The sequence below is a fragment of the Tachysurus vachellii genome, chromosome 6 (assembly GCF_030014155.1).
Source record: "Tachysurus vachellii isolate PV-2020 chromosome 6, HZAU_Pvac_v1, whole genome shotgun sequence".
Classification (NCBI taxonomy): Eukaryota; Metazoa; Chordata; class Actinopteri; order Siluriformes; family Bagridae; genus Tachysurus; species Tachysurus vachellii.
This window is the reverse complement of record NC_083465.1, coordinates 6,887,172-6,903,560: the sequence shown is the minus strand read 5'-3', so window position 1 is coordinate 6,903,560 and position 16,389 is coordinate 6,887,172. Positions and strand designations below refer to the sequence as shown.

Below are 16,389 nucleotides of genomic sequence, written 5' to 3'. Positions count from 1 at the left end.
AGAGAGGCTGTTCCTCTTTGTCCAGAGCCACTGATTACTCTTTTTCTTTAGTGAGCTGCTTTAATGACATGCCTTCACATCCCTTCTGGCCAGATCCCGAATCTACAACCTTATTGTTGAGTGTCCAGTGCAAGCTAAGCAGACAAAAGTCCTTTGTCCTTTGCTGTTTATGTTCACCACCGAGCATGCAGAGCCCTGGGAAGACACTGTGGACGAGTGCAATGTACCTATCCAATGTACCCTAAGTGTGAAGACCTGGAATTGGAGTTCTTCCTTTCCCTGACAAACATTATACAGGAGTTGTTTAAAAGGAGGTAGGGGTTGGTAGTGTACGCTTTTGCATTCGCTGTGTTTTCAGCAATGTACAGTATATGAGTAACCTGTTGTACCACTAGTTGTATCGGTCTTGTGTCTTGACTTGCTTGCTCTTAGCCATACCAATTGCTGGGTATTTTGGGAGATGACAGGACATCATATGTTGCACAAATGATGAAACTAGGTTTAAACTCTTCCATATCTAAAGGGTCTTTCCTAGAGGTTTTCAAAGGTCCTTCTTTTCATAGCTCATCCCTTAACTCTGCCTTGCCCGGGCAACAGTCTTTATGCACATTGTGTCCTGTTCTTTTTGATACACTTCCTCAACCACAAGGCTGATACCTCCCTTCCCTGACTGTACTTGACCAACCAAAGACATCATACAGCTTTGTGCTGGGTTGCCTCTGCTAGTTTTCACATCTTTCATTGACGTGGTGGGCACAGCTGTGGTTACAGTAGCTTGCAGGTCTCTGGCAGTATCCTCTCCAGTCTTACCTTGGTGCACTTGCACTCATGTCTATCTGTAGGGTCCCCGTGGTATAGAGCCCACTGCTGCACAGGCACTTTGGTCGCCATAGCCATTTTCTTGTATTAGACTTGTTTGTTCTCTCCAGCTTGTAAACCTTTGATTGGGGCCTCCTAGATAGTTAATTGCCATATGAGATGGGGCTAGTGTGCAAATTGCAGACACAAGAGCTCCAGAAATTTGGAGAGGTTGTTTCTATTAATTCTCTTCTACCAAGACCATTGACTGTGTCATGCCTGAGCTGACAGATGCATCATACCATGTCTCTTGTGACTTGTTGGTCACCACTGGAATTGGTTCATGGTCAATATGCCAATATTAATCTATTTTTTTCTGTGGAAATGGAAACGCTTTAGATTTTACTTGGTTTGTTCTTTGACTGAGCAAATTCTTTAAAGTACCTGATGCTTACTCACAAGTCGCATAGTAACGGCCGTAATGAGTGGTGGATAATATTAACCTCCATATAGCAAAAGTATGTTTAGTTATACAGATATGAAGCTATCTAGATTTTTTTTTGTCTAGCTGGTATTGATATTAACCCTATGTGTACTGATGTGTAGGTGAGCAGATGGACTCCATTTTTGAAGAAGTAGGGGAAGTTCCTCTGGTGGAGCCTGTGAAAATCATGCACACTCAGGTGGAGAATCCCATCATTTCCAGCGGTGTAGAGAAAGATACCGATTCCAAACCATCAACATCTGAGACTTCAAGAGAGGAAACGGTGTTTCCGTCAGCAGGGAAAAGCCCACGATTCGAGCCTAAACCAGGTGAGCTTCACAGCAAAAGGATAGCTAATGGAAAAAGAGTAAAAGCTTAGTAGAAATGGATGGTAAAAGAAATCAACTCTTAAAAACAAACAAAAATGAAAGTGTTCCAATTTAATAATTTTAAAAAGCTCGCAATATGAGAGTATGTGTGGGTGGTACATGAAGCATTCCCCCAAACCACTGAAAAAATAAAGTACACCTTTAATTCTATGCTTTTATTTATCAGGGTTTAATTACCAATTGCATGGTGCTCACCAACTTCTATCAACAAACTAATAATATCAAGTGATGGCAAAAAAACCCCCAAAAAACAATAGATTTCATGTTAAAAGATTTCGAAAAAAGATGAGATGGCAATAATTTGTTAGTTATTTACTGTTACTGTAAAATGTTTTGGTATGTTAGTGAATTCTAGGGCTGTACATTTGTTTCTCTACTATGTTTCTGAATGTTGGCTTACTGAAATCTGATGTGTGTGTTTGTCACTTGAGGCTATTTGTTTGTTCATAGTAAGTATTACGTTTGTGAGGACCAATGGATTGTTATTTAGGCCCTGATAACTGAAAACCTTTTGGCAGTTGCTATGTTTTATTGTCGCAAAAATTAGTCAGGAAGTGGAACGTTTCACTCAAGAACTTCTGCATCAGTGCTTCATCAGTGCTACAGGGGGCAGCAGATACTCAGAAACACACTCAGAAAGTTCATGTTCGTATTTTTACAACGTCAACAATTTTTTTTTTTTTTTTTTTTAAATCATAAAGCTCTATACAAAGGTCAAAGATTTGAGCCAAAAGTAAAAAAAAAAAATAAATAAAATTTGAAATCCGATTCTAGGAAACACTGTTTCAGGCTTCTGAGTTCCACATCACTTAGTGTGATTTTACAGCCAAGAATATGACCAAATGAAATATAGTACTTCCACACCTCACCGAAATGAGCAGCCTAGGAATGTTCCGGAAACAGCAAAGATTTAGAGATGCTCCCCAAAGGAGGAGAAAGAGCTCCTTTCTGCATCCCGCCCCCCCTCCTTTCCCCTCAACGGAAAACACCTGGTGACAAATTTACGGTAACAGACTTTATGACTACCTTTACGACTTTATTACCCTGAACACAGATGGAGTTAAGTGATTGATATTACACAGGTTTTCTACATGAGCAAGAATTTATCTGGATATGCGTTTGTGTCCACACGCACTCCATAGAGGAAATGAGTAAGTCTCGCACAGAAGTTGTTTATTATATGGATGCGAATAATAAATAAATCGGGTATGAAATATTTACTTTTGGGGCTGCAGCTAAACAAAAAAAATGTTTTTATTACATTCATGTGCCTCAGTTTTTTATTAATATTGTAAGATTAAAATGGTGAGAGGAACAGGAAGAATTCTAAAAATACACATTTGAAATGAACCTTGTAGTCACACAAATATGCATCTGCCTGATTAAATCTATACATGACCAATTTATGTACACAAGATGCTATTCAGACAACACTAAGACTGACCCATGGGTATTTATTGAAGGGCAAAAAACCCAACAAATCAAGGCTTGCTTGACAATAATACGTACTTTTGGTCTGCCGTATTTTTAGTTTCGACAAGACAAAGCCTTCTTTCAGGCCAAACTGTGGAAGATTTATTTTTTAAGACTGACCTAGGAAAAGTTTTACAAGTTTTATCACAAGTTAATTTAAAGAATATTTTTTTTTTTTATTTGAAGTTTCTTGAATGTTTAATTGATATCTGTATTGCCATGAAATAAATGCAAGCGAAGCTGATATAGCAATAAACTTAAATTGAAGGTGACAAAATATTGTATTAATATTAATTCATCTATTATGACCTATATTAAATTGTAAGACTTGTTCTTAATACTCAATATTTCACTTAGGTCTTCTCTTTATGGATTCTCCTCTACAGCTCAGTCCAATCCAAATCTTGAATGGAGTTTAGGGGTCTGGGGACTGGGAAGTCCATGTTAGACTCTTGATTCTGAGGTCACTGAACTATTTCTGTGGTCATTTTGATCATTGTCCCGTAGAGTGATTCAACTAAATCCCAGCTGTCACTTTTCCCATTCGTCATTTTATTTCAAATCTTCTGGTGCTTCTTAAAGGGTTCTTAGTGCCTTAGGAGGAAAAGCATCCCATACATCTCAAAATCTCCACCATACTCAGCAGTAAGGATATGTTTCCTTTTGTTTTCTTCTTCTTTTTAATCTGAGTGTTTAAGATCATTTTTATTTCATCGGACCATAAAATCCAGTTCCAACATTCCAGTGTCTTAAGCTTTTAGCAAACTCCCAGGTGTTCTCCAAGCTCCGATTTATGGTCTGTTTCTCCAACACATGCAGCTTGTGACTAATTGTACATTTTTGAGACTCTATGAGCTTCTATGAGCTGACATCTTATGCAAATTTCAATTGAGACCATGGGGAAGTTTATTTCACCAGATCACCCAATCCTATTTGGGGAAAATCGATATATCTTTACAAATTATGTCATAATATGCTTTTCTGAAATATCAGAAATATCCTTTTATAAATGGAAAAAAAATAAAATTTTTGCTTGTTTGAGCATTATAGTTTAATACTTAACCTTTTAAATATATTTATATTATATATATATATATATATATATATACATATATATATATATATATATATATATATATATATATATATATATATATATATATATATATATACACGTGTATATATATATATATATATATATATATATATATATATACACACGTGTATATATATATATATATATATATATATATATATATATATATATATATGCTGTGTATATATATATATATATATATTTTTTGTTTGTTTTACATTTAATATATTTTATTTATTTAATTTTTTAATTTTTTTCTATGATGTAGGTTTGGCAAATTGTTCATCACATGTCTTGTGGTCACATATTGTGGAAATGGCTTTATGAATCTTGATCTAATCACTTTGTCCTATCACCCACCCCTTTTCCTGATGCCTGGGGGTAAAACACATGCGTGTCCTCTTTCTCCCAGGCTGCTTCTTAACGGCTCCACTTCTCGTTCTATCCCCAGATTCAGGCGTGACTAAGTTTTCATAGATGTCTCTTGTTTTTCTTCTTTAATCTTTCACTGTCAATTCTATGTCAGGAACAGGACATGCATGTCAGGGAAACAGGAAGTCGTGGATGATGTGCAATTTACTTCAGTTAAAGGTTCAATTTCTGGTATTTTTAATGTGAGCAAATGAAGCACAAAGACAAAGGTTCCTTGACATTTGCTAAAGGTACCAATAGTTTTGCTTCTGCCTTTTATGCATACATGGTCCCGTGTGTGTGTGTGTGTATATAATTCAGAGCAATTCAATTGACCTTCTGTTTATTGCTAGTAGGAAGTGTCTTTCCACTCCTCTGTCTCTCCGTTCTACACTTCCTGTGTTTTCCCTTCTTGTCAAATATAGTGCCAGAGACATCACTGCTCCAGAAATACTTTGGGTCTGCGCACTAAATATACACCTCTCTACCCCCTCGGGAGGATTGTGTGTGTGTGTGTGTGTGTGTGTGTGGGTGGTATGTTTCTAAGTAGCGTATATGTTTTTGATGTGTATTGGAAAGAGTGTGCACCACATTACACATAGCAATGGTGCATGTAGTTTAGTGGGCTCATTATTTTGCATGTACGATCAATTCACACCTGGTTCCCATAGCAAAAGTTAGTCCTGGGTCTTTATGATGTGTTAACAGCTCGAAAGGGAGAATCTGTCTTCAAGAGGAACACATCTTCATTCCCTTCCTGTTCATCTTGTGTCCTTTTGGAAAGTTTGTTTATACATTTAACCAGAAACCTTCCTAACAGTTCATACGCTAGACATCGTTCAGTGCAGCAGTGAAAGCGGATCTATGTTGCAAAAAAAAATATAAAAGAAACTAGTGTGCGTGCTCTCAGGTTTGTAGCTGTAACGCAACTATAGACATCAAGCAGACAGTAACATGGCCCAGGCCTCAGCTCTGGAAGTAGCCCAGCATCTGCTCTGCCTCTTCTGTGGGTGTTTACAGAGAAAATAAAAAAGTTCAGCACGTCGCATGTCCTCGTGCCGTGTTTTATAACGTCCGTCAGAGGTTGAACTCATGAACAGTTAAAGAGAAGGTGAACGATCGTCACAACGTCCCAAAAACTAATGGGCACCTAAGTCGATAATTTGCTGTCAATCGTCTTTTCCATTAGGAAAAGCAGATTCCGATGATATTAAAAAAACAAAAAAAAAAATTTTTTAAGATAAAATATCTAGATGAATAATAAACAAAATATTCATTTCTCCAGGTCTCCATGCTGTGGAGCATTTTGAAATTTCTGGGTTTTAGTTTCAGCCTTTTAGCACACGATCAGTGTGTATAATCTCAAGTCCGGTGCTGACTTGTCCATTTCACCATGATTTATTACCCCAAGTTTCTGAACTGTTTTAGGAGTACTGTTTCTTTCCTATGCACCATGTATCAAGTAGCGTTTGGGTTTTCATTCTTCCAGGCTCTCTCTGTCTCGCTCTTGGCGGGTGACCGGGCCGGCAGTGGGTATGTGGGCAGCTGGCACAAGGCCAGGCAGGAAATGGTCTTGCTTTCCTTATTGCTCCAAAAAGGATGTCAGTGTGTAAACTTTTGCTCTCAGGGGCTGGCTTCAGCCCAGAAAGGAGGAGGAGAAGGAGGAGTGCACAGCAGTGTAAAATCAATTGAGGGAAGCCTCATTCTGTTTGCACACACAGCATATCACTTTTTTTCTGTTTATTCCCTGAAAACATTAAGAGGAGTTGAATTCTGAATTCAAAAATCCTGACCTGGAAAATTTTCAATCTGAAATTTTCCTGGAGTTGAAGTGCATAGGTTTAGTACAACTGCTATCAAAGGGTCTGGGATGATAGAACTAATGATAGTAGTTTAAATTGTAATGTGTTGAATATGAATTTTTTTTGTGCACACAGAGCCCTGGGCCTGAACAAAAAGCCTCCTCCCGGCTTCCATTTAAACCTGAGAGGTCTGAGAGAAAAAAAACCCTGCAGAAAGCAGCAGGAGCCAGTGAACAGAGTGCATGTTGTTTTACAGCCTCAGCTACAATGATGTCATGTTGTCGGAGGATGAGAAAATGAGTTCCGTGTCCACGGAAGGACCGAATCCCGTTCTACACTACAGCGAGCTAGAAAGCCTCCTTCGGCGCTGGAGAGACGGCTTTGCAGATTGCACACATGCGTGCTCGCCATGTGGCTTCCATATGCAAACACGTAGACCATCTTGCTTTGCTTTCAGAATTTGCTGGAAGAACTATAAGAAAAAAGGTTTTTTTTTCCCATCTCCCTTTATTTTAAACACGCAAGTGTAGGCATGCATCCTCGTAGCCCTGCAGCCATCCAGCACATAGCAATTGGAAACATGCTCTCACACCCAGCAAAATGGCTCCAAATGTAGAATCCATGAAGTATCTGCTGCCCATTATAGAACGTTTCTTGTGGCCGTAATACCTTGTATTTCAAACTATTTGGGGAAACATCCGCTTTGATTGTAATCGAGATTTGAAGTCGGCGCGCAAAAGGTGGCATAAACCTCACCAGTGCTTTCTGTGAAGCTGCCTTCTGTAAAGTTTACTTAACGTTCCTTGCTGTAAAAGCTCCTTCATGTAAAGCTCCTCTTTTGTAACACAACCTTTTTGCAAATTTCCTTTGTATAAAGATGGGTTTCTGAACTCCCCTCGACTTACAGCAGGTTACACAGCTAAGCATTTTATTGTGTGTTCGGTTCAGGTCTATAATCAACTGTTTTTCCTTAGCAGTGACTCCTGAAGCAGTGAGTTCTTCATCGTCATCTTCAGTTAGCCATTTTAATTCACATTTTTCACAAATTTCACAAATTTTGAAGGAGTGTTAAAACAGACAGACATTAAACACCGAACAAAACACTGCAGCCTTATGATTTGATGCTGTTTATCATTATACATGAGCACATGAAACATGGCACGTTTCTCTCTGCGCCTTTACTCACTGCATGAAGAGCAGCTACGGTTTTTAGCTTAATAACACCACAGTATTGAGCTGTTACCGTAACTGCTAGAACACATACTACTCAAACGAGTCCTGGACAGGACAGAGCTTTATGGCATTAACACATTATTATAGGAGCTTTATTTTAATTGATTAATGAAGAGATACGTTGATGCGTTCATAGACAACTTGCGATACCAAAGACAAAAGGTGAATCTTCCCTGTTTTGTTTTCTGTTGACTCAGGAGTGGGAGCGGACCCTTGCAAACCTCAGTGTCGCAAAGCAAAGGATATCCGGAAAGAGCGCAGACTACAAAAGGAGCAGAAGAAGCAGCAAGATGGAGGAAGCATTTCGACAAACCCTAAGCCTGCTACAGCAACGCCAGCGTCCGGTCAACCCAAACCACTAGAAGAATTCATTACCGACTCGCTGCCTGACGACCCTCTTCATCGTTTAGAGGTTAGTTTAAAACCAAGGTGTGGTTATTAAGCACGTCGAGTAAACCATTTCTGCAGTTGGTTGGGTGAGATCAGCTTGTCTAAGCTTGTCTAGAAACTTCTAGATTTTGATCCTCGAGCCACAATTCAAACCAGATTTCTTTCTCAAGTAACCAGGCGGCTCAGAAGTGACGGAGGTCGTTGGATTTTTTTTATTTTTTTATTTTATTTTTTTTTATAAAGCAGATCACTGGACAACAATGGCCTCATCTCACCCAGGTTACCGTGCACTTTTTCAGCATCTGCTTTGCTTCAAACTATTTCAGTATTTCATACATAAAACCTTCAGCACACACGGCGAAAAAACCAGCAACGACTCTTTCCCGGAGCGTGTTTGACATGTGGTAACTGTGCGCTGTAAAAATGCAGTCCCTCCAGCCTGTTGGTGTCAACCTATCTCTGGCTCGCTGGCAGATCGGAAAACGGAGGAGTTTCTTGCTAGCGAGTGATATATCACACACTTCCTCCACAGGCTTCTCCTCACTTCATCAACCGCACCGTTTGGGACTCTGTCCGAGGCCATTAAGCCTGGAGAGAAAAGAACGAACAGGACGTGCAGGAACAGCTTCTTAATGAGATGTTTACTTGTGTGCAACCAGCCCCACTCTGAATGTGCTTTATCATACACCGTACACTGCTTGCGGTAAACAGAATCCTCACAAACCTAAATTAGTGGCATTCATTTATAATGTTTTAGGCTAATCTAATTTTATTTTTTCTGTTTCCTGTACATTTCACGAAATTACAGTAAGCCAACAAAGGTTCTTTGAGAGAAACCTCAAAGAAATCTCTTTGCTCCATGCCTGAAAATCCTGTCTGCTTGGGACGGAGTCTTTACTAAACTTTGACTCCAGATTTGTAGCCTTGTCTTTTATAGTTCAGAGCGACTCAGGCCAAGATTTTGTCAACATTAACAGTCTGAAACCTGGGACACAGGAAACCCCAGACATAGTCCAGCAATAACACAGTCGTTTGTCACTGAGCTAATAAACAGAAAGAGCTGATTGACTTTTTCCTCTTAGAAAAATTCAATAACTGTTAGTTGTTTCAATGGGCAGTAACTATAAATCATTGCTTTGCTCGATTCCCAAATGTTTGTTATATTTATGTTTAATATTTTTTAATAATATTGCAGTACATTCACGTCTACAGCGATTTTATCTCCGCATGTCAGCCTCCTGTTATTATGACAACCAGAAATAGGAATGCTAACTGAAGACTTTATAGTATAAAGTGTTAATCAGCGGGTGGCGCCAGCTTTGAAAAATCTGTTTTCGTGCCGTTAAAAAAGAAAGGTTCTGGAAAGAGGGTTTGTTTGTGTATAAAACTCAGCAACGTATCTGCTTCATATCATATAAGATGAAGGAGAAGCAGTGTGAGCTCTTTGCAACAGATCTTGAACACTCTGCTGTCTTCACTCCCATTGGTAGTCACGGCACCAAGTTTGCCACATCGCTGGACACGGCCACATCTGGTCACCAATGCTTGCTGTAACTCATGTCACAGAAAGACACCAGCTCTCCTTATAAATGACTGATTCCCTGTTGCTTTGTGGCTGCGAATTGCTGTACGTTTGAATGTAGCATAAGTCATAAACGTTAAAATGTCCATCATTTACCGTTTACTTGCGTGTCGTTTACTTGCTGTCATTTCCTAGGGTGTAAAATGGCTTTAACTGTTTTTGTGATGTGAACCGAGTTTAGTAGATCGGTGTGATATTCAGATTTTAAATCTAAAGCAAAAAAAACCTTTAAACATTTAGCGTTTGAATGAGCTTTGTATACATTAGAATAAGCTGAGAATGACCTGAGATTTCCTCTAGGGGGCAGTGGAAGTACAGTGAAAGCTTCCTCTTGAAACGCTGGCTTTTCCAGACTCTGCTTTTCTCTGTTCTCTCACAATTACTTTCCCTGAACGTTCCCGGAGCTGTTAGTGTTACAACGATGAGTCTTTCTGTATCTTGGTTACTCCTTGGTTTCTTGCACACAAAATATCTCCTAAAAATCCAGCCGGGCCGCTTAAAAGATACTACATGCCTGCATCTCAGGCAAAACTGAAAAGCAAGTTGTTCCTTTATATTAATCCAGGAATCTAAGTAACAGCCAACCAAAATACATTTTAGAACAGTTCCCTTTTAGATCCTAGCATGGAGACTTGAGAAGAATAAGCACTCCATCCAACACAAATATGACAAGAAGGACTAATAATTAGAAGCTGGGTTGCTAGTTAAGTAAATATTTGAGCAGTTACTGCTACTGGAGTTCAAGAAGTTGTCTTTTGTTAAAATGATATCATCTTTGTATCTGTGGTGGGACTAAAGCCAAACAGCAAAAGGTTTTGAACATGGCAATTGTTCTCTTGTCAATTCATCAGAAAGTAAAATCTAGTAAATCATGGCTCTGTCTGTTCTCACCCAACCAACTCCATGCTGAATCTATTACAGGTTAATAATAGAGTGAGGACCAAACGTCTAAGACCAAATTGAAGATTGGATAAATGATGTGTCCCAACTGACGTACTACACACTTTGCACTTTCATGCCAAAATGTCTGCTATGTCGACTTTTTCCTCGAGTTATTCCAGATTAGTATAGTTTTTAATAAAAAACTTCATCTATTTATTTTAATTGACACAGAATGCCAAGGTGAAACATGTAAACTAGCTCTTAGACGTTTGGGACCCACTGTATATATTAATGTTTTTAAATATTATTGTTATCTTGTTTTGCTAAATACATGTGTACAAATTTTCAATGAGTTTTAGATCGTAGATATTTTGTACATGTTGAGATTTGACACGAAGTTGCGAGTTCTTCTTACCATGTGTACTTGTTTAATTTAAAAAAAAAAAAAAAAACATAAAATAAATATTCAGTTACTGCCTGTAACACACATGATGCCAAAGATACCTGTGAATGGAATGGACCACATTGACCAAACATGATTTGTGTCATGACTTATATGTAAGTACGTCTAAAATCTAGCAACTTGGTGTCAACTGATTTGTACAATGTTTGTATTCTTAATATTCTTTTTCTGTTCAAGGTGTCTGCATGTCTCACTCAACTCAGCCTTTCTCTATTGATAATGCACCTGTTCATTCTCTTTTTTTTTTTTCTTGGTGAACATCCTGCTTTTTGAAGGTGAGGCTAGTGCGCTCCATGCCACCCAGTCCACAGTTCAAAGCTTCTTTCGACGCCTCTTACCAAGTGTACAAACTCTACCAGACGGTTGTTCACCACGACCCACCTGATAAACCTAGTGAAAGCCAGGTCAGATGTTACGCAGCTTCTACTGGGGTGGGACGCTTGTGACTCAGTGCACATGACATGGCCTTCTTTAGTCTTTAGGTTCACTCATTAATAGAGATCATGTAGTAATCAGGGTGACTGGAGGTTGGACACATTTCTACGTTAGCTCACATACGCATGTAGAAACTCTAGCGTGCTATCCAATTCCATCTTTTGCCAGAAAACCTCATTAAATTGGCTAAACGGTGTTAGCAAACACTTCTAACTAAAGAGATGTTTCTTGTTCTCGCCTCGCTTACACGTCTTTGCCAGACGTTGTCCAAATTCACAACGTCTCTTAACAACAAGCTGTCCACGCGTAGTGGGCAGGTGAGTTATATGACGGCTTTGCTTCTGGATTCTGAAAAGAAGGAAAAAAAAAGAGAAAAGGAGTGCATGCTAGTGTAGACGCCTCATAAAAACGGTCCTACTGTGTATTTAGTGTAGCTGCCAGTGGTGGTGGGAAACATACACTATAGATATACATTATACATTCCAAATTCTTTTCCCTACATGTCAAACAGGTAACTATTAATTAAAGCAAAATAGCCTAAATTATTGCTGTGGCTTCTTCTCGGGAAGATTATCCACAAGTTCGTTATCTGAGGGGAAGCTTTGATTTTTTATTTTTATTTTTTTATTTTATTTTTTTTTAAAGCAATGATTCAAGGCTTTTGAACTATCCTAAGAGTGAAACGAAATCAGTGCCTTGTGTATAATTTTGTGTTCATCCAACAGTTCAGAAATATGTAGAAATTATGAATGTTACACGATAATATTGATAACCTCAAATTTGTTGGTTAAGTTTCAATGTTTATAAAATGCACATTTTCGTAGTGAAGTTTGATGCTTCAGTTCTAAAGAATGACTTTAGTAAGAACACCTTTACACCTGCTCATTCATGCAAATATCCACTTGGTTAATCATGATGCAAGAACTCCTAGAGACACAGATCAAGAGCTTCATGTGATCTCAGTGACTTTGCTTGTTGGTGCCAGACATCTCAGTTATCTCAGACTTCCATATACAGCTGTGTCAAGTGTTTACACATGGTAAGGAACGGAGTGGAAAAACAAAAGGCATCGATTAAGAGCTGATGAGAGAAGTCAGACTTCCATTAGGTTTAAGCTGACAGCAAGGAAACAGTGACGCGTAGTAATCACGCTACAACCGGGTGAGCAGAAAAGCATCTCAGAGGTCACAACCTTAATGGGGATGGACTACAATGGTAAAGAACTCAACTCCTGTCAGCCAGGTACAAGAGTCTGAGGCAACACTAGCTTGAGCTCAAACCATTTTCCCGTAAGCTGTGAGGAAGCAGCACCATTCCTGCACCACCACGGAACCACCATACCACCCATTTTCCTTATAGTTTCATTTCATTTGCTGCGAGGCCTTTATGAGATTAGTGATGCTGCGCCTCTAAAAAAGACGTTTGAGGAATTGAGCTAAGGTGAAAGAGATTTGTGTGGAAAAGAAATGAAAAATCTAGACACAGATGTTAATAAGAAGATTGTTTAAACAGAGGTGCGATGGAATAATCTGTTCAAACAAATCGGATATGAGGCAAAGCTGAATCTTAGGGGAAAGGGATTGACCTCGGACTGCTTGTGAATGTGCATCAGAGAGAGAGAGAGAGAGAGAGAGAGAGAATGAATAGAGTCTTCAGAAAGAAATGGACATGTAAGAGAGGGGGAAGGAAATGAGAAAACTGCTCCCATAAGTAGTGGCTACACAGTGTTTCTACAGGTGTCCTGGTAAAATTGGGTGGATGTTAGTCTTAAACTGCTTGGGTGCTTTAAGCAGGTATTTTACCTCTATGCCTTTCACTGTCTATACCAATAAACATCCAGCTTCTCTCCGCTTATGCCCATGTGCAAACACACGTCATTTTCCTTTTAGCTCCCCTTAAGCCACCTGAAATGCAAATTATTCTAAAAAAATTAATCTCCATGGTCATGCGACGACTGTATTTTAACCTTGAGAGTTCTCTTTGTGGTTCACTTTTCAAATCCTCAGACCACAGTTAAGTCATTTATCCCTTAGTTTCACCTACATCGAACCTTTTTTTATCATCTACTACTACAATTTTTGTCTTTCACGCTTTATGCTATGAAGTCATCTGTTCTAAACTACAGTGTTGTCTTTGTTGCACTTCATTCAAGTCAAACACCAAAGATTGACACCAGTTGGCCCACTTTTGAACAGGCTTAATTGTTAACTAGGGGCAGTAGTAATGGTTTAATGGGAAAAGCAAACTCAAGGTTTGAATCCGTTTTTTTACCTCCTTCAGGATGTAGTGCTAATACATACAGAAGTGCTTATAACCCATCTTCTAGAATAGTGAACATTTTTCAAGAAATACTTCAGCACAGTTTCACCTGCCTTTTAATCAGAACCTTATAATGTATAACATTCAATGCAGTTATGCTGATAATTTTGAAAATCTAATGGTGAAACAGATTAAAAAAACAACTCTTTTGGGGTGCATTATATCTTAACTACCTGTCTGCCATGTGTGTGTAGCATTGCATGTTTGTCTGTGTGCTTAAGGGGTTTCCTCAGGATCTACCAGTTTCCTCCTCCAGACCAAAGACATGCCTTGTACATAGATTGCCATCTCCAAATAGTCCTTAGTGTGTGAACGGGTGTGTGTTTATTTTGCCCTCTGATGGGCCCCGTTCAACCTGTGAACCTAATCTACTAGGATAGACTCTGGGATCCCAGTGCCACTGTGTAGGATATAAGTGCTAGAGAAAATTGGATGAATCCAGTGCTTCTGGTGTTTCTTTTCCTTTAGTTTACTCCCTTTTGTTTAGGAGTAACTCATTCTACACATCAGATTATGTGCAGCACTAAAATTTACTAATCAATATAGCAGCAGATTTAAAACATGTGTAATGTTTACAATGACTCTTTTTACAGTGAGAGGTTTATTTTATTTTTTTTGTGGTTGTCTTGTCTTTATTCACCACTGGATGTTCTTTTATTTTTTTTTGGTTCTGGTACGTATCTCACCTCTCTTTCTCCACCACATTGTTTGGACTGTCTGTTGGGATTCGGCTTTACGCCACCGCTTAAAAGTTGGGAGCTGGGCAGAGAGCTAGCCTCACCTTCACGTTCCTGTTGTTCTCCATCCCCTCCATTATCTGCATCATGTCTGTGTGATATTGAAAAATACAGCAAATTAGTCTTCTTAAGAACAGAAGATGAAACATTTCTTAACGGATGTTTTACAAAGAAATGTTAAAAAGTCAAATCACATTTGTATGTGTATAAATAGTCCTGCTGTTTCCTTGTAAGCTCATCTTATCATCATAATGCTGCTTTTTACTTGGTCTCTTGCTCCCTGTTTATACCTTTCCTCCTGCATTCTTAACCTCTACACTTTGCTTCTTCTGGTAATTCGATTGTATCTGGTCAATGTTCATGTTCGTTCCCCTGTTCATTTCTGGTCACTGGGCCATTTTCCTTATTTCCCACTAATCATCTCCTACATCCTGCTGCCCCTGAAGGTGAGGCTAGTGCCGGTCAGCTTTGAGGACCCTGACTTCTTGTCATCGTACAAGCAGTCAGTGGAGCTGTTTGCCCGTTACCAGATGGCCATTCATGACGACGATCCAGTCGAATGTGATGAAAGCCAGGTACGAGTCTTTTCCTGCATACATACTTTCTCAGCTCTTAGAAGATAAATGTCTGCCCACTGCAATAAAGATTTTTTTTTCTTGCAATGCTTAAGAGCTGCAAGACAAAATAAACTTTGCCATAGCCACAAAATATTAGTCAATTTGTGACACCCCCCCTCCTAGTATGTGTTATTAACAGCTGTTTTCAGTGTGTGTAAAATTGATAATGAGCACACTTTCACTAAATTTATTGTAAAAGTGAGTCAGGTGTTTGCCTCAGTTTACCTGGATATAAATCTAATCATGAATAATACACATTTATATACATATGCATATACTTGGAAGACTGCAGTGGGCCTAGAAGGGAGCCTTGTGGAACACCATCCTTTACTTTTGCATGTGCAGACTAGTTACCATTCACTATCAGATAATAATATTCCTCAAAGACCCTTTCTGTTTATGACGAAAATATTTTCATAGTCTAAAATTCTAATTTTTATCGATTGTATACACAACCATATACAATATGACATGCAGTGAAATACTTTATTTTCAAATGCCCATCACTTCAAATTAGAATGAAATAAAATCTACCTATACAATAATGAAAGGGAATATAGATAATATAATATATGTATGCAGATACACATATGTATACAAATACGGGTCTTTGAAGACCCCAGTACTTTCATGAAAACCAGGCTGTGAAGCTTCCTGTCAGGATGCTTTTAATATTGTTAGTGGAAAAGTTCCATAGGACCTGGGTCAGCAGTTTAAAGTCCCATAAGTAGCATCTAAGGTTGGCGAAGACAGGCTTTACTCACTGTGATCATGACATATAAGCAAACAAACCCTTGTGGTTGTATTTGTTTTGAAAAATGCATAGATGTTGGATCAACTAAACTAGTTCATGATTCTGAGGAGGACGTCAGTGACATTAGTTCAGTACAGATTGACATTTACATTTACAGCATTTGGCAGACGCCCTTATCCAGAGTGACTTACATTATCCCATTTTTATACAACTGAGCAATTAAGGGTTAAGGGCCTTGATCAGGGGCCCAACAGTGGCAGCTTGGTGAACCTGAGCTTGAACTCACAACCTTCCGATTGGTAGCCCAACACCTTAACCACTAGGCTTCCACATGCCCAGATTGACTTAGAAGATTCTGTCATGCAGTTGATGTGGCTGTCAAATTGTAAATAAGATTCTAGAGTTTTGTTTGGGTTCTGAGATGCAGAGTTTTACAGATCTAGTGGCAAATCTAATTTGTTACCTCTAGGAGTCTTACTATTTAATTAGAATTTATGTGAAAGAGCATCCAGAACCTATAATGG

General features: G+C 38.8%; 1 protein-coding gene across 3 annotated transcripts in view; it reads left to right on the top strand.

Annotated features, from left to right (window-relative positions):
- LOC132847038 (arginyl-tRNA--protein transferase 1) overlaps nucleotides 1-16,389 on the top strand; it is a 78,459-nt gene that overhangs the window by 14,878 nt on the left and 47,192 nt on the right. For 2 of the 3 annotated variants that reach the window (XM_060871926.1, XM_060871924.1), the window contains 3 exons: nucleotides 1,405-1,611; nucleotides 7,884-8,098; nucleotides 14,941-15,069. In XM_060871926.1, coding sequence (XP_060727909.1) covers nucleotides 1,405-1,611; nucleotides 7,884-8,098; nucleotides 14,941-15,069 — 551 coding nt within the window. Of the gene's footprint in view, nucleotides 1-1,404; nucleotides 1,612-7,883; nucleotides 8,099-11,278; nucleotides 11,408-14,940; nucleotides 15,070-16,389 lie in introns of all 3 variants that reach the window. The other variant, XM_060871925.1, reaches the window with a different exon arrangement.